The sequence below is a fragment of the Alosa alosa genome, chromosome 3 (assembly GCF_017589495.1).
Source record: "Alosa alosa isolate M-15738 ecotype Scorff River chromosome 3, AALO_Geno_1.1, whole genome shotgun sequence".
Classification (NCBI taxonomy): domain Eukaryota; kingdom Metazoa; phylum Chordata; class Actinopteri; order Clupeiformes; family Clupeidae; genus Alosa; species Alosa alosa.
In genome coordinates, this window is record NC_063191.1 from 25,068,043 (window position 1) to 25,085,956 (window position 17,914).

A 17,914-nucleotide genomic window follows, 5' to 3' on the forward strand; every position below is an offset into this window, starting at 1 on the left:
ACATAAAAATACGTAAAAATACAATGAAATAGTCAACTTTCTGTACTAAATTTGCAGAAATATTATGCTTACAAAATGCTTTAGGTTTGCAAGCACTTTTTTTTTTGATACTCTTTATATTGCACCTTTCGAATAAAAACACTTTGTTGTTGGTATGGCGTTTACCATGCAGCAGATTGTTAAGTTTGTATTTGTTATTTGTCAGATGCAGGAAGAGCAGGGGGCGGGGAAGAGTGGTGGGGACTCGTCCTCCAATCAGCCACCGCCCTTCGTCCCCCCCAGCAAACCCGTGAAGAAGGAGCGGCCCAGCGCCTTCTCCCCAACTGAGGACACCTTCCAGGACACAGCCAACCTCGTCAAAGAAGACAGCGACGTATAACCCCACCCCACCCCCCACTTCACCTCAACCCCCCATGCCCAACCCCCACCCTCTCTTACACATGGGAATCAAAGACACACTCTGCTTTGCACAGAATCTATTTTTATACACAGCCTGAGTACAAAAAGAAATTAATTTTAAAGATTATTTTAAGAAAGACAATAAAAGAAAAAGAGAAGAAACTACTTTAGAAGTGGAGAGAAAAGAGAGGTCTTTCATGACGATGCCTTCTGATATTTCTTATGCCAATTCTTGTTTTATGATTTTTTTTTATTATTATTATTGTGATGTACTATATGTATATCTTTGCACTGATGCTGCTGAGTGATGTTATAAATATGTTGTATATTTGTAAATTTGAAAGAAAAAAAGATTTTTGTTGATAATATCTGGAAAATAGATGATTCATATTCATAGTAATTCAAGAAGATGCATATCTTTTGGATGAGTTAAGTGCATTGAGAACAAAAGTATATTATGTGTAACAAAGGTCTAAACATTCTTCAGTCTATACTTTGCCACTAAACTAAAACTGGAGACAAATGCAGTTGGTTTTGCATATTTATATACCTCATTTATGAACTGGAAAATAGAAATTGAACAGCGACTGGTCCTCTGCTTGGGATCATGTCCTTAATGGAAATTTTAGCAATGTTAAGACTACTGAATCACATTGTACCCAAGCCATGTTTGCACACTTGTCTCTTTTCTAAGTTTCTAAGTGAAAGTCAGAGTCCAGCATCCAAGCACAGAATGCCTTAACTGGATTCTATTTACGAGCTTGTCTCTTTTCAAGGATAATAATTAGTTATGTTCTGTCTTGACATCATTCAGAGATGGTAGTCTGTAAAGTTGATATCCTTTTGCTCAGGAAGCAAAAGTGTATGTGTCTATTTTTACTGGACTGAAACATAAATCATAAAAAGAAATAACCCCTTACCCTAACTGTCTCAGCTGACCTGAGATTAAAGTGTTTCACAAAGGGTGAATATATTTTGATGCAGTGGCCTCTCTGATAATAATCATGCAATAAATGGCCTCTTAAAAACATGTTAGGCATTTCTATTATGGCCCCGTTGTTGCCCATGTAGTATTGTACAATTAGTCTCCTTTTTGTGGATGTTGAGACACTTTAAATACCACATCTATTATGGATACAGAGAGCCTGTGGCCTGTGCATTTTTCCCTGTGATTTTTGTATATTAATGATGAGAAGACAAGCATCCCAATTTATAGATTGTTCTTGATGCACCTAAATGTTTGGTTTGTAATCAGGAATTGGAAAACAAATTGATGCTGCTGAGAAAGAATCAAATAAATGTTTTGTTTTGTAAAAGTTGCATTATTATTTGACACAAAGGTTATATACATGACTAGGTTGACATACAGAAGCACAACGCCTTTCTGATAACAAGGATTCTTCTGACATTAGCACAATGCATTCAACAAACAATAATTAATTTCCCCACACTTACACTTATGGTATAACAATTAGTTCTTGTTTCTTGCACATACTGTATTTAAAATATTTTTGGAATACTGTTTTGGAACATTGTAAAAAAAGAGGTCTAAATATTAATTTGTCAAATTATCATTCCTCAATGCTGATTGCAAATGCTGATACTAAAATCATAAAGTGAAAATCACTTCGACTTCAGGGGTATTTTTTACATCATTTTTTAATAAAGATGACATCACTTCCACTTACTACATTTACCCCTTTCATTCTACACTACACTACACATCACTTCCACCTACTACATTCAACACTGCTTGGGAGCAGGTAGAAGAATATCGTTGATAAAATCCGCTACAAACGCAGGGAGGTAGGAGAGGGGTATCCAGAAGAGCTTGGCATCCCATCCTGCAGCGTAGCGAGTCCGCGGGTGCTTGGCCATCAGGGCGTGTTGCATGCAACTAGTCACTTTGGAGATGTCAGAGCTGCACAATATATTCATGGAGAAACTCTGAGCTTTTAAGTCTGTAAAAGAAGAGATATTTGCATTACTTTACCCCATTTAATACTATTAACTGGCATTACAGGTATGTTTAATTAGAATTTGAATTGCATATTGTGTCCACTGTCTCTTGTTGAATGCACAATAGGATACCTAGGATAATAGGCATAACAGGATACCTACTGAAAATAAGATCATTACCTTTATTAGGCCTGTAACATACATTAATCTTTCATTGTGTAAATATAAGATACTTATAATACTGCATATGGATGACTCACACTTCTCCAGGTATTGGGGTCCGTACGAGTCTCTGATGTCAGAGGGAAGGCGGTCCCACAGCCTTTGCAAGTCGGCATCAATCAAATCCAGACGTGTCACGGCTGTCTTGAAAAATCCTGGCTCGATGATGCTAACCTTGATACCGAAATGTTTCATTTCCCTCCTGCACTCGAGAGAAAACATAAATCACCATGTTTGGAAAGCATTCGGACCAGGCATAAAAAGGTATCGGACCAGGCATTGGTTCCTGTTGCTTATCAGTTGAGGCCATGGGTCGGTAGGGATTTTTTTTCCCCCCAGTGGCAGTAAAGGATAGGTAGAAAATCAGTCCCTCCAGGTTTTTTGAGACTGTTGCGACCTAAAATGCCTGGATGGAAGTTGCGGTGTTTTTAGCTGTTTCTTGTGGAGAAATTGCGGGAGGAAGTGAAAATTGCAAAAATAGTTGCGATTTTAAAAAATGTTTTATGTAGGACCATTAAGGTTAGTAAGACCAAAATCACACTGATCGTCTTGATGCTTATTAAAAAATGATAATCAAAGGTAAACAGTAAGGATTAGATACAGAAAATCAAAGTAGGCCTACTTTATTTGTGAAAATGCTTTGACTGAGGTAATTCACAAAGCAGTATAACCTTTCGTAGAACTGTCCAAAAAAGACAGTCACCTAAAGAGATGGCATTATGTCATATGTTTCAATACATTCATATATTTTGTAATTCATATTAAAGCTACCTTGTGTAAGAACTTCTCCCATCTAGCGGTGAAATTCTATATGACAACCAACTGAATATTCCTTTCTAGCCCCTCCCATTCCGAGCGCATTTTAACTCCTACGGTGGCCGTTTCATGCCAAGGTTAACATGGCTTTCAGTACTACGACTTCGTCCAGTGTTCCTTCCAGTGATGAGGTTACTTTAGAAAACAATTACACATTGCATTTAGTTATATAGCCAGTAAACATGTTGGGTATGACCTCTATGTAAAGTGAATAGCCTAATAGTTTTACGTTTTCGCCATAAAAACTTAACTGCACGTGGTAGACTTAAAACCAGCTACGGCTGTGCTAAGCGATTGTATATGCTCCTATAGACACCAAGAGTTCATAGGGAGGGAAAGTAATCTCATCGCCATCTAGTGGTTGCGTTCCTAGAGTTTAGCGGAGGGGATGGGATTTTTTTAGAAAAAAATATATCTCGGTGCACATTGGGATCTTAATTTAATGCCTTCCATATGTTAGGCACTGGGGTCACCTCTATTGCTTCAAGTGGTCATACCTTATTTTTAGGATCAGTTGAATTGTTTTGAGTTTTTGTCATAACATGGTGATAACAAACTACAGTTGCATGTGACGTCACAGGTTTGGGCGCTTAATCTCTAACTGATCAATACAGCAATTTGCTTAACTGGCTTACATATTTTTGTAATAACGGAAGGTGATGTAAACCGCGTGGTGATAACCTTTATGTCTGGATAACTGGTGTTGTGCTTCTACTCACATGAAGAGCTGGCAGTAAGTGTTAAGTGACAATGCTAACCAGGCTAATAAACAAACCATGCTACCGTGAGTAAGGTCGAAGGGTAAAGTCACGTGGCTTTTTTGTAGTTCGTTTATGAAACAAAAGGAGCCATTTCGATTTTTTTTAAATAAGGCAAAATATGGTCTGACATTTTCACAGTTAGAAGATTATTACTGTATAGACACTGAAAAATATTTTTGGTGGATAAGATCGCTGATTTGGCTTCACAGTATTTTAAAAAAAATAGGTCTATGGGACTTAACATTAGAGCTGCTCTTCGATAGGAACGCAACCACTTGGGGCGCTGGTTTTCACTTTCCCTTCCTATGGGGCACTAACCTTGTTTTGAGATAAATGCCTTTTATTCGCGGTCTCTTGGATAAGTACTTCATTACCCACAATCCTGAACAATCCCACAGTGATGCCTCTGATTGGTGGAAAGGCCGTTATGGTCATAGTTTGAAACTTTCTCAGCGAAAAATATTGACAAAGATGGCGGAGTCTTTTACTGCCTATGGCGAAAATCTTAATGTGATTAAAAACTTTCTTGACGAATATTGGTACTTGTATCAACAAGGATTGGGCTTTATACATCACACAAACTTAGTCAGTTTGTGGGTGTTGTAAGGGCCAGCATGAGGGACAAGACCTACAAAGTTGTGGTGAGTTAAGCAGGAAGGTTGGTAACGTTAATGCTGCTAGCAGTGCTAGTTAACATTAGCTAGGCTACTGTATGGTTATGGTTATGGATTTAGCAGACGCCTTTGTCCAAAGCGTCCAAAGCGACACATAAATACAAAACAACATAATAATATTTAAAATTTAACAGGGAACAGATTAAAATGTAGGTCAAATATAGTAAGGAGAATAGTTGTAGTACACAATAATATCAATTCAAGCAATAGCCTAATAAAAAACAATGTAAAAAAGGGGAAAGGCAATAATAAAACAATAATGTCAATTCAATCAATAATATAAAAACAATGATATGCTAAGACTACATTAAGGAGAATATCAATAATAAACAATAATGTCAAATTAATTAACAGCCCAATTAAAATAAAACAACATTATATAAACCATAACACATAAGCGCTTAAACAACTAAGTATATGTTGAATAGGAATGTCTTTACTGTAGCCTTCATACTGTATGATTCATATCAATCATTAACCTAGGAATACTTTGTGCATTTAATGAACATTTTGTGTAATAATTCACGGCAAATTAATAAACTGAATATGGTGGTCCAAGAGCAGACCATGCACCAGTCCATGCATCAGCCCGACTGAGCAGTGATGACAGCATAGGATGAGTCAGGTAAGCGTTACGAGAAGCACTGCCGTTAACGTTAACGCGTTCACACATAATAACGATATAAAATACACGATGATAAATATAAAATTCAATATCAAAACACTATTATTTACACGATTACTCATGAAATAACTGATATTAACTGCACATTCACTATATAAAAATCACTGTTTGGAGGAAAGGGTTCGCGTGCTGTCGCCGGTTGGAAATGGCAAAAATCATAGACTGTATATATAGAACATACAGTCTATGGCAAAAATAAATCCCATATTTTGCCTAATTATTCAGTGAGGCGCGGTGGTCTATGGGATGAGTAGTTCCTTTGCTCGGAAATGAAAATATGTACACAGTCTTGTACCTTTTTTTTCTTGTACACTTTTTTTGGATTTTCTCCTCGTTTTTTCACTCGAAATGATATGTTGTATGCTTATGAGTTATGCCGGAGCTGGATAGCCTAAGACATGCTGTAAAACTCTTTAGATACGGATTTTTCCAAACGTCAATGGGAGAAATGATTATTTCTTCCCCAAGCTCATAAAATAAATTTGGGTCGCACATAAATTGACAGGGTCAGTCGGAAACCGGAACCCAAGAAACATTTTTTTAATGCCCCAGAGAGGTAGTCTTACAAGGCAAACCTCTCACTGAAAAATATCCAACAGCCTTGACAGAAAGGGGCTTTTCTGATTGACAACCATGTGACAGCAACAGTCTGGAGTCACTTTGGCTGACAAAGGGGAGTGACTCTCCTATGAGTGACATCTCAGACAGCCAGTGAGAATGGAACTGACAGGTTCCCACAGTGTGTCTCTATCATAGTGAATAAAATCCATCAAACTAACCAAGACAGGGACTGATAATACTAGAGGGGTTGTTCTCTCTTCAGCAAACATATCAGTTAAGCGTAATGGTGAAGTTAGGTTAGGTCAGATCAGTTAAACGAAATTATGAAACATGCACCTACTTTACCTGAGGCTATCTGAGAAAGACTCCACTCCATACTTGGACAGACAGTACCCTCCACCAACCAGAGACAGCCTGCCTAGGATGCTGGCCACATTAACCACCCTGCCCTTTGCCTTTTTCAGCAGGGGCAGGAATTTGAGGGTCACCTCGATTACACCCATTAAGTTCACATCCAGAACCTTCCGGAAGTCCTCTAGCTGCATCCATTCTGTGGGTCCAATAGGGATGGACCTCCCAGCATTATTTATCAGCCCATAAAGACCTACAACAAGAGCAATGGGAATTACATAATTTGTTTACTAATACTAAATAGATAACATTTCTGATTCTGTTTCAGTATGTTTTCCAGGAATTAAGTCCTGCATTTATGTTCTTGAACTAAACGGGTCATCCCTGGACCAATACAAACAGACAGCAGGCCCTACAGTAAGTGTTATAAATCCATTCAAAATGAGGGCCTCATTGTCGATGTCAAATTGCTTTTTTTAGGCTACATATCCCATCCAAAGAAAGTGGTTTGAAAAATATGCAGATTTATGGGTCAGTTTCAGGATGTCAAGAACCCCTTTCTCCACTTTATCTTCCCCAGTACTTGCCTCAGACTAGCACCCTATCTACCCCCTGCTGTCAGATTTACCTCGCTCCCCAGTTTCGCGCCGCACCATCTCCACCGCCCTTTCAATGCTCGCGCTGTCGGTAACATTGAGCAGAACTGTCTTCAGCCGGTGGGAGGCTGCAGTTTTCAAGTCAGACGAACCTCTTTCCGTGAGACATGCTGCTATTACGTGAAATCCCTGTCGATCAAGTTGCTTGGCCACAAGGTTTCCGAACCCGCTATCGCAACCAGTGACAAACACATGCTTTTGATCGAAGTCGTCAACCTTCAAAGAATCTCTGATGTACCAAACAACAAAGACGGTGGCAGCAACAAACAGCAATGTGTGAGAAAATATGTAAGCGAACACCTGTAATGACAGAAACAACGAGTAAAGGAATGTTTTAAAGGACATTAAACTTCTAGGCTAGGCCTACTGTAGGCTAAACTTACTCAACATTGTAGCCTAGACTCGTTTGCTGAAACATCCTCAAAACATTGGCTAGGCCTACTGGTTAACGTAGGCCAAAAATTCACTGGGTAGGCAGGGTACAGTAAACAAAATTACTCATCCTCACCTGATCATAAGGGAGAGCGTGTTCTACTTCGGTCACCTGTAGAAATAGGTCAGGTCAAATGTGAGTTCAGAGATCATGGTGATACGGAAATCCCCAGCCTTTTCCCTTAAATAAATAGTAGCCTATACATAAACCTTTGGACTCATACAATTGAACAAATGTAGGCCCAGATTCACATTTTGTTAGTGTGTGAAAATGTTCTTCACACATTTTGTAAATATAGAGATATTCATTAACTGCGGATTTAATAGCCTAGGTGAACCCAGACAAACCTTGAATTTGCTCTACAGGCCCGTCTGGAAAGGAGCCCATTGACGCCTGTTTCCAACGTCCCGTTTTATGACTTCCACAGGTGTAACCAGCCAGGGGCGCCGCTAGGGTTGTATTCCATAGTACACACTATGTGCGGCCCAGGGTGCCATACCCCAACCCGCGAAAAAGGGAAATAAACCAATGAGTCTATGTCGCGAATTTCGCAATTTGTGTTGGAGAAAAAAACAGCTAATACCCTAGTAACCTACTGTACTAGCAATAAGGATTTGCTTGCAACACCCTAAATACCTTGCACTGCTGCTTGGTTGTCCCAAACTTTTAAATGATCCATACCGTAATTTCCCAACTATTAGACGAGGTTTATACTATTGCAAAATTTCTTCAACTATGAGGTTAATACAGAGGGGCAGTTAATATATAAGGGATAATGTATAGAACGCCGGTCATTATCGGGAAATAGGTCCCAACCTAGGCTATAGCCTATTTGTTACCGTTTCATCGTGGCTTTTGCTGAGAAACAAATAGTTCGCAACAACACACGCTGAACTTGAATCAAACATTCTTTAGAACACAGCTGATCAACCGTCTGCTTTCACTTTTGAATGAAGTTCCAGTCCTTGCGTAGTGATATGAAAGACGTGAATTAGAAGCACAAAACCCATTTTCCTTGACAGCGGTCTGTTATACTTAGCAACGGTCTGTTATCGAGAAATAGCAGACCACCGAACGTTGGGAAGGCCCATTCAAGTGAATGGAGCATTCTGCAGCATTATGAAGAGCCGTGTAATAAGGTATTAATATGGGTTTGTTTTTTTAGCTTGCATAAAACACTGTCCTGCGGTTTATACACAATGCGGCTAATACACAGGAAATTACTGTGCTCTACGTGTTAACTGAATCTTAACCGGCTAGTTATCAATCTTGAAACTTGAACGGCAAAATTTTCCAAATAGAGTGCCTAATATCACTGCTGTCAGCATCACTACTGAGAACAGTGCGTCTTTTACTGTTAAATGCCTGAAAAATATTAAGCTGCTGTTTTCTTTTCATGACGCACTATGCTTGAATGATTTTTGAATGGAACATTGCGTTTTTAAGTGCCAGAATTGTTTATCATGTTACGACAAATTTTACACCAATCATCAGCCTTCTAATGTGTCATTATGCTATGAATCAGGAAAAGTCCGCTCTCTTTGCCCCAAACAGGCTATCATTTGCGCGTGAAGCATGTTTCAATCAAGACATTACACAAGCTATTTTTATTGTAGTTATATTGAATAATTTCACAAATAAAGCCGTGAAAAAAAATGTAGGCACAGTGTGTACATGACTACAGCTGCCGACGCCAATGTAACCTGCAGTGAAATGAAAGTTTGCTCATTAAAGTCTTACCAAACCATTTTAGAAGTGCAGCAAGCATATGTTTCTTGGAAACAAAGGTTTTAAATGCAGTCGTTTACTCAATTCCAAAGAAAATACACGTTCCTGGGTATTTGGTGATTTGGAAACGGACTTCAATGGGCTCGTTTCCAGACCAACCTGCAGAGTGAATTCAAATTTGCTAATAGGTTCGTGTGGGTTGACCCAGGCTACAGATTGTTTTACTCCACCACCAGATGACATGTGCTGTTTAACTCTTCATAGTGGAAATTAAATCCTAATGCTTACTTTCATGCATAATGTACAGCCAGAAAAAGCAGAGAATCGACAATTCTGACTGTGTAGAGTTAAAATAAAATTATTTTAGAATATATTAATGTTTAGTATTCCACTGAACTCACCATGATTGCAAGCACAAGCAGCTCAGCGTTTCATATGTTTTTTCTCCTAAGTCCTTCTCAAATATTCTTCTTATAGACCTAAAACGCCACTGTGGACTGAACGCAGTTACTTCTGACTTGTTCTCTGGTCCTCTGTGCTATGTTGAGCCAAAGATTTGGTGAGGGGGCTGAGTTGCAGCGGCGAAGTGTCAAAGGTCTGAATATAGGCACACAGGTAAACATGTCTGTGACCATTGTGTAATGATCTTCATGAACCCTGTACACGCACAATGTGGCCCCGTCAGAAATCTCTGCACAACTGAGTTATGGACTTCCGCTGTTACACAGGACAGTTCTCCACAAATTGAAAACAATTAACTGGCAATTTGATAAACAGGGTTCCCATAGGTCATGGAATTTCTGAAATATCATGGAAATTTGGAAAGTCTATTCCAAAGATGGAAAGTCAGGGAATTTATAATTTTTGGGGCAAAGTCATGGAATATCAGGGAATTTTGTTGTAGCAGTTTAAAATGTACTTGCCAAAATACATTAATACAAATGTATTTCCATTCAGAATTGGTGTATATCTGGTTATTAGCACTCACTGCTTGCTTGAGTAGCTCAACATTGTTTATTCAATGCACATTTATTCATCTCCTGCTCTAAAAAAAAAGTAAAAGATTCTTGAATGCTACGTGGCTGCTCTGAAATCATTAGTCGGTATATTGTACCATTCATTATATCGTAAGTCATGGAAATTCAGGTTTTTTGTCAGGGAAAATTCATGGAATTTTACATTTGACTAAGAGTGGGAACCCTGGATAAAAGAATGGCACATGTGCTTTAAAGGTGAAGGCACATAAGTACTGTGCAGTCCTTCAACCCCAGAGACATATGGGTAATTTAATTTCACTACCAGGGCAAGTGCCTGAGATTACCTGCATATGTAGTATGTGTATGTATGTGTGCCAGAAAATGCATGATGATAATTGTAAGTATTATAAGTTTAGCCTTCAACAGATGTGTATTAAAACAAATAAAGATATTTCAAGGTTTAATTTTGACACTTTTGAAACAAACTGCTTACCCTGAATGTGAAACCACCTACGATTGATTGGAGATGTCCATATCCAAAAGGTCTTTGTTGTGTGATCATAAATGCATATAACATGATTCAAGAATGTTTTATTCTTTTTTGAAAAAAAAGACAAGTGAAATATCAATATTTGTGAAATATCAATAATATCAATTTGTGAAATATCAATAATATTTTTGTACTATGCAGGTGGTAACAAAGTAAAACGAAATATAGACCCGATAGACTCATCAGAGTGGTATTTTACATGTGACCATGTGACATGTGACAATCACAAAAGGATCACAACATAACAACTGCTCATTGCTTTCTGCACATACAAATGTAAGTCACAGTGTGTAGCCATTTACTGTGAAATACAACTCTTACAACTCCCTCACTTTCAAGGTAACATGTACATAGTTTTAGAGTGCAATAGATTTGCCTCCATGCCTAATTAATATTAATATTCACAACACTAGTAACCTTAGAAATAGTACATTAGTACTTCAGTCTTTTCTGGTCTCAGTTATTCATTAGGCATGGCATGGTATTTGTTACAGTACAGCCTGTCATTCTTAACTGGAACTTACAGATAAAATGGCAGCTTTACAAGACACAATAAGCAACTAAAACATTCAAAGTGCATTGTTAGTTTACCAGAAAACACAGTTGTATAACTTGTTTTCTGGTCTAAGCATGGTTGTGTTGTGTGGCATAGGCAGCTTTAGGCTTCACCGCATCCTTAGCCAGTAGGAGGTCTGCGAAGCAGGTTGGCATATAGGAGAGTGGTAGCCAGAATAACTTGGCATCCCAGCCAGGCGAGTAGCGGGTTCGTGGATGCACGGCTGTCACAGCGTGCTCCATACTGCTCACCACTTTCATCAGGTCACTGTCCAGCATCTTCATAAACCTGGACTCCAACGCTACACCCACTAGCCAGGGAAGAAAGAGGTCATTTGTCCACAATAGCTAAGCTTTTAGATAATAATAGCAGTTTAACCACCACGTTAATAACATTATCAACTGCGTATATGTAAATGAATTAGGGTTACCTCTATCCATGTAATCACTTCCATAGTCATCCTTAACATCTTGGGGTAATCGGCCCCATAACATGTGCAGGTTCTGTTTTATCATACTTGAGTCAGTCACATTTGTTTTGAAAAACCCAGGTTCAATACACAACACTTTCACTCCAAAAGGGGCCATATTTCTCCTGTGGATCAAACAAAAACAGTGAATACAATTTACAGTTACTCTCACATGGTTGTGACTAGCAAATAGCTTAGCATTCAAGCCACTAAAAAATAAAAACCCCTCCAAAATTTACCTTAGGCTGTCATTGAAGGCCTCCACTCCATACTTTGACAAACAGTATGGACCACCGAATGGACTGATCCTGCCAAAAACACTGGCCACGTTGACCACGCGGCCTTTGGCCTTCTTGATGAGAGGTAGAACGCTAAGGGTCACAGAGATGACACCATACAGGTTGACCTCTAGCATGGGTCGGAAGTCCTCGACAGTGAGCCAGTCACAGGGGGCAGAGGGAAGAGATATTCCCGCATTGTTCACCACAGCCCACAGACCTGTCAACAGCCAACAAGTTTGGTTTGGGTTGGACATGATAATAGAGGTCATAAAATTCCTATCAGTCAGTTTATGTCAATAACTACACAACTTGTTGAAGGGAGTGTTACAGTTCAATCTGAAGGATAAGAACAGTGGTGGCAACAGGCAGCCTTTTCAACCTATACCTGTACATGTCTGATTATGCTAATAGAGAGACCAACCAAAAAGTGTCAATTCAATTATTTTCAAACGCTCTACATGCTGTGTATAGAGTGTAGTACATCATAATATTTCCATAAGGTACTTCACACCATCACTAGATACACACGGCACACCTGGTATTTGACTATTTGGCTTCCTCCCAATAAACTTGCCCAGACCAGTCTCGACTTTTTAAAATGTGTGATCAATAGCTGACGTGCAAACAATAAACCATACAACATAACAACCATACATCATAATAAGATGATTATCATTTGTTTGTAATGCTGATGACTTTCTGCAACATTGCACATTCAACATTTCATTGTCACATTTAAACCTCAAGACAGGATTAGATGTAGCGTTATAATGTAATATAATATGGGTAATTTCATGATCAGGGTAAGTGCTTAAGATTATCGGCATACTGTATATGTTTGTGTACTTCCAATAAATGCGATTATGTTGGATAACTGCCAAGACAATAGACTCTATGCACAACTCCATTTTGGATTTATACTGGCATATCAACTTCCTGTTTACATTGCAAAACAAAACATTAGCAAATATGGCTTTTTTTATAGTCATTGTTTTCAGGACCTTGTCTCACGGTAATGTAGACCAACTTTGTGAAAATGTTCTGTGCCACTCCCTCCAGCAAATGGGAAAGGGGTTACACATTTTCTTAATCATAATCAAGCAACTTATGTTACTGAACTGGTTAGATAACTTTAGCTATGTTGTTCAACTAGCAATACTACTATTGCGAGATTCTACAACCATGCACATTGACTTGTGGCAGTCACAAATGTAATTGTAAATCAGGTGTCTAGGCCAAGTATAGTTGCGTATACAAGGAATTTGGTCTTTGCATTTATCATTTATCTGTGAATTAGTGAACACACAGTGAGGTGAAGCACACACTAACCTGGAGCAGTGAGCTACCAGCTACAGCGCCGCTCGGGGAGCGGTGAAGGGTTAGGTGCGTTGCTCAAGGGCACATGGGAGAGCAGAGTTCAACCACTTCCCCCACCCACATTTTTCCTACTGGTCCGGGATCGAACTGGCAACCCTTCGGTTACAAGCTCAAAGCCCTAACCAGTAGGCCCCGGCTGCCCTCGTACAAATGTGCCACATGTACGAGGGATCCGTAAAGGCCTTCCTTCATGTTACATGTTGCATGCATTACCTGCATTACAACATTGTGTTGAAACATCTTGATAAGGCTTAGTCTTCCTGTTTATTCAGAGTACCTCCTTGCATCAACTGGGTTCTAGAACAATCTCATCTGAGCACAACAATACTCTCCACTCGCCCAATTTCATTGTAACAGAAAAGAATAGGGATAGCATTTAGAGGTCTACTGAGATCTTTCTTCTAGAAATACTTTATCAAGATAAACTGAGCATGCAGCTTCATGCATTCAAAAACTAACCTCTCTCTCCAACCTGGGCTTTTATGCTGGCTGCTACTTTGCTGATGCTGTCGGCATTTCTAACATCCAGGGCCAAGGTTGTCAGTCTATCCGAGGTTGCTTTCTTCAGTTCATCCTCTCCTTTCTCTGTGTAGCAGCCTGCAATAACTCTGAAGCCCAGTTGGTCTAGATGCTTTGCTAGGAGGTTCCCAAAGCCTGTGTCACAGCCAGTAATGTAGATATACTTCATTGATGGATCAGGCACTCTTTTCCTTTCCCTGAACCAGCGGATAAGAAACAGCAATGACACCAGGAGAGGAATACTATAGGAAAACATTTCTGAAAAGGAAATGAGAGGATCACCTGTAAGCATGTGCAATTGAGTAAGCATTCAGAACTAAATAAAAACTTAGTTCACTGTAAAGGATTTGTTAATGACGTGAAGGGTAGGCCTAAACGGTCAGAAGGTCAAAGTCCGTGGTGAGCCATTACACAAAATGTCTGCCTTCTTGACTTAAGTTGTAAACTATTAACCGTATCGGTTTAGTGTTGAATAAAAATAGTTGTCATCACTTGATTAGCCTACTGTCAATACAATCAGCACCAGGAAGAAAATATCAAGAACGTATCTGACAAAGTAATTTTCTAAACGTTTGTAACTAAAGGCATACAATGGCTTTTGATTTGAATCCAACTTTCATTTAATTTGGACATGAGCACAGTAGGCTCCAAAAGAATAAACACTACCGTCCATCTCTGACAGGTTGGCTCGTTGTATCAAATAGCCAAACTTTAAGAAATCGACACATCGACCGACCGTCACAGTGGAAACAAGCAAACAATGACGACCGCCTTGTTACTCTACATGCATGCAGCCTAGTCAATACTGTAACTTGTAGCACCAATGTAGCAAAGTCACAAATATTTTGTTACTTGTTTGTCAGTAGGCTAACTTGTTTGAACGTTCTTTTTAGCAGATAAATGCACCCTTTAGGTTTGGCGTATTAGTTCATTAATGCTATTATCACTGACATGCATAATACTAGAGTAAGCCTATTTGTTTCTATTCTTTAAAATAAGGCGCTCACCTACCTGAATCACGTAGACCTACTGTAGGCAAACAATCTTTTTGACGCCTGCCTGCCTGCCTATATGATGTATTCACTGTGAAGCGAGTGAACTGAGCCTTCCGGTTGAGCCCACTACACTATGCAAGCAATGCAAGTGCGCCATCTCGCGATTAATAGGTCTATATGGCTAAAGGCGTTATCACATGATACTCATGGCTACTCATGATTGATCACAACGAACAGTGTTTTGAAGATTTTGTATACCATGCGAAAGATTTGTCCTTTGAAAAAACAGCTTATTCAGAGATGCATGATGTATCATTTCATAATCTCCACCATCATTGTCCCCAGGGCCATTGAACTGTTAAATGCCTCACTTGAGGGAAGAGGAGAGATAGACTTCTCTGCATAGTCTGTCTGCCTCTTCACCCCCTCCATGTTTGGTACTGTCTGTCCACTAGCCACTTGTACCACTGTCTTTATGCCTCACTGTTTGCGTGCTATATTAGCACATTAGCACATATGCATAACCCCCCCCCCTCCATGCCACAGCTGAACTGTGGCCACACTTATACATTTTCTTAAATAGTTAAATATATAGATATATAGACTTTACTTTACTTTATTTCTGCATTGTTGCACTGTTGACTTACTCATTTGCACTATCACCATGACCACCATCACCATTGCACTACCACCATGACACTCATTCACACAGAGCACCTTAGTTTTTAGAATTGATTTAGATTAAGTGTTAGTATAATTTGTATTTTAGTATATTTAGCATATTCTTTATCTTCTACTGTCCTTACTGCTTAGTTGTGTTTTTATATTATATACTTTAATTACTCTTTCTGCTGTTAAAGAATGTGTTTGTGTTGTATGTATGCTGCTGCTGAGACCTTGAATTTCCCCTGGGGATCAATAAAGTATCTATCTATCTATCTATCTATCTATCAAAATGTTTAGGCCAAAGGCAAGGCAAGTTTATTTAGATTATATAGTGCAATTCATGGGCCCACATAGGGGTAATTCAATGTGCTTCAGCTTTACATCAATAAAATGCAGTCCATACAGTGCTATAAAAGAGCAATGGCTAAAATAAAAACAAAACTAATTGTTTAAAAAGTAAAATACATTAAATAGAATAATTAATTAACACAGGGTGGAATAATTAAAAGACAGATATAAAAGTGTGACTCAGTGATCCTTCAGTTAGCAGAAAGCATCTGACAACAGTTTGGTCTTAAGTCTAGATTTGAAAATGGCTACATCTGGGGCTTGATGTCATCTGAAAGTTGTGTCCAGGGCTGAACTGTGTAGCAGCTAAAAGTTGCTTCACAATGTTTAGTTCAAACAGCGGGTTATACCAACACCAAAGTGTTTCTCCTGAGACCTGAGAGGTCTGGAAGGAGAGTACTGCTGAAGCATGTCTATAGGTAATTAGGTCCCATTAGGTAATTAGGTCCCATTAGGTACATTTAGGGATTTATAAACAAGCAGTAGTGGAGTAAATTAAATTCTGTTTTTCATATTTTATATATCACATTAAATTGCCATGCTAACATTTGGCTAAACCAGATGTCTTTTAACTTTCTTGGCTCCATTTAAGTGACTATGACTAGATTGTCCTGTATTTTACAACCAGTCATGAGTAGGAGGCTTTGTCTGAAGTGGTCTGAGGTGATACTTAATAGCTGATAATAATGATGGTAAAAGTTCACATCTCTCTGCAAGTTAGTGACTGAGCGGCCAATGACCTGCCAATACTATTTCTGACTGGACTCACAATCATAGGTGTGGTTGTTGTTTTATGTTAAACACACAATTAGACGAAGCTATACAATACTACAAAGTCCCAAAAGTATTTTCTGATACATAGACTATTAATATTTAGCTAGCGCGCACACACACACATGCTCACAAGCACACACCACCACCAGAGATCAGATGGCCTCAACCAAACCCCCAAAAATGGATTACCTAATTTTCAAGCAGTTCCTTACATGTAAATATGTTCATAAAAAGTGTGCCACTGATAAGAAATGTACCAGACTAATGGCCTCTCGGTCATTGTACTTCTTTTACAGCACATCATTGATAATTTCTAAGATGTTGTAAATGTCATGATGATGTAAATTTCACATAAGGCTAAGTTAAAATGAGTCAACATTTTCCCATGGTCTCTAACCTGCTTTTTGTAAGTCTAAGCTAAACCTCGTAGCAGAAAAGCAAAAACAAGTTCGAGAAAATAGTTTATGTTTATGGTATTTGTTACATGCTTTTGTCCCAACATGACTTGAGGTAGGCCTATGAATAAATACAGAATAGTAGTAGTTAGTAGTTTCAAATAAACTCAAAAAACCTTCATTAAGCATAATAATAATAATAATAATAATAATAATAATAGTAATAATAACAGCAATATCAAACATTATATCAATATAAAATTTCAAAAATGAAAATAATGACTTTTCATTTTGAAGCCATAAATATACAAACCATATATCCGTAACAGAATCAATTAAGTGCAAGGTGAACATATGAGTCTTTAAAAATTTTTTGAGAACAAGTTAGCTAACTCATTCCACCAACAAGCAATCACTGAAGAAAAGAGTCTTGACTGTGACCTCTTAGCGTTAATGGATGGTCGACACAGCAGCTCATCAGAGGAACACAGTGGGAAACGGGACGTAGAGCTGGATCATGGAATTGAAATAGCAAGGTGCAGATTCAGTGTCCTTTTGGCCAGAGTGAGGGATTTGTACTTAATTCTAACTGCTATAGGAAGCCAATGCAGAGTAACTAACAGCAAAGTTAGTTATGTCATCTTTGGCTGATTCAAGACAAGATGGTCTGCTGCATTTTGAATCATCTGTAATGGTCTCACTCACTACACAAACAGATAGGACAGTTGAGCTAACAATGCATTGCAATTATCCAGTTTGGAA

The 17,914-nt window shown here is 38.7% G+C and overlaps 3 protein-coding genes across 3 annotated transcripts in view; 1 reads left to right on the plus strand and 2 right to left on the minus strand.

The window, feature by feature from the left end:
* Positions 1-1,715, plus strand: part of lrp2a (low density lipoprotein receptor-related protein 2a) — a 64,991-nt gene extending 63,276 nt beyond the window's left edge. Inside the window, 1 exon segment of the mRNA XM_048240064.1 lies at positions 206-1,715. Coding sequence (XP_048096021.1) covers positions 206-379 — 174 coding nt within the window. The 3' untranslated portion in view covers positions 380-1,715.
* rdh1 (retinol dehydrogenase 1) lies at positions 1,701-9,814 on the minus strand. The gene is made up of 6 exons (XM_048240066.1): positions 9,647-9,814; positions 7,593-7,628; positions 7,057-7,384; positions 6,423-6,681; positions 2,619-2,782; positions 1,701-2,360 (listed from the first exon to the last, which is right to left on the minus strand). Exons 1-6 carry the CDS (start codon positions 9,647-9,649, stop codon positions 2,143-2,145), a joined length of 1,008 nt encoding a protein of 335 aa, XP_048096023.1. The 5' UTR covers positions 9,650-9,814; the 3' UTR covers positions 1,701-2,142.
* Positions 9,815-10,798: 984 nt separating this feature from the next.
* Positions 10,799-15,090, minus strand: dhrs9 (dehydrogenase/reductase (SDR family) member 9). The gene is made up of 5 exons (XM_048240068.1): positions 14,986-15,090; positions 13,915-14,232; positions 12,037-12,295; positions 11,759-11,922; positions 10,799-11,638 (listed from the first exon to the last, which is right to left on the minus strand). The coding sequence occupies exons 2-5, from the start codon at positions 14,228-14,230 to the stop codon at positions 11,397-11,399; spliced, it is 981 nt and encodes a 326-aa protein (XP_048096025.1). The 5' UTR covers positions 14,231-14,232; positions 14,986-15,090; the 3' UTR covers positions 10,799-11,396.
* Between the last annotated feature and the right edge of the window lie 2,824 nt (positions 15,091-17,914).

Coding starts and splice junctions, on each gene's coding strand:
- rdh1 (XM_048240066.1), bottom strand. Junction 6,682..7,056: donor GCGCGAAACTGGGGAGCGAG/GTAAATCTGACA, acceptor CTCTTGTTGTAG/GTCTTTATGGGCTGATAAAT. Junction 2,783..6,422: donor TCTTTCTCAGATAGCCTCAG/GTAAAGTAGGTG, acceptor TCTCGAGTGCAG/GAGGGAAATGAAACATTTCG.
- dhrs9 (XM_048240068.1), bottom strand. CDS start 14,230: ATGTTTTCCTATAGTATTCCTCTCCTGGTGTCATTGCTGTTTCTTATC. Junction 12,296..13,914: donor AGCCCAGGTTGGAGAGAGAG/GTTAGTTTTTGA, acceptor GGCTGTTGACAG/GTCTGTGGGCTGTGGTGAAC. Junction 11,639..11,758: donor AAGTGATTACATGGATAGAG/GTAACCCTAATT, acceptor TTCCCTGGCTAG/TGGGTGTAGCGTTGGAGTCC.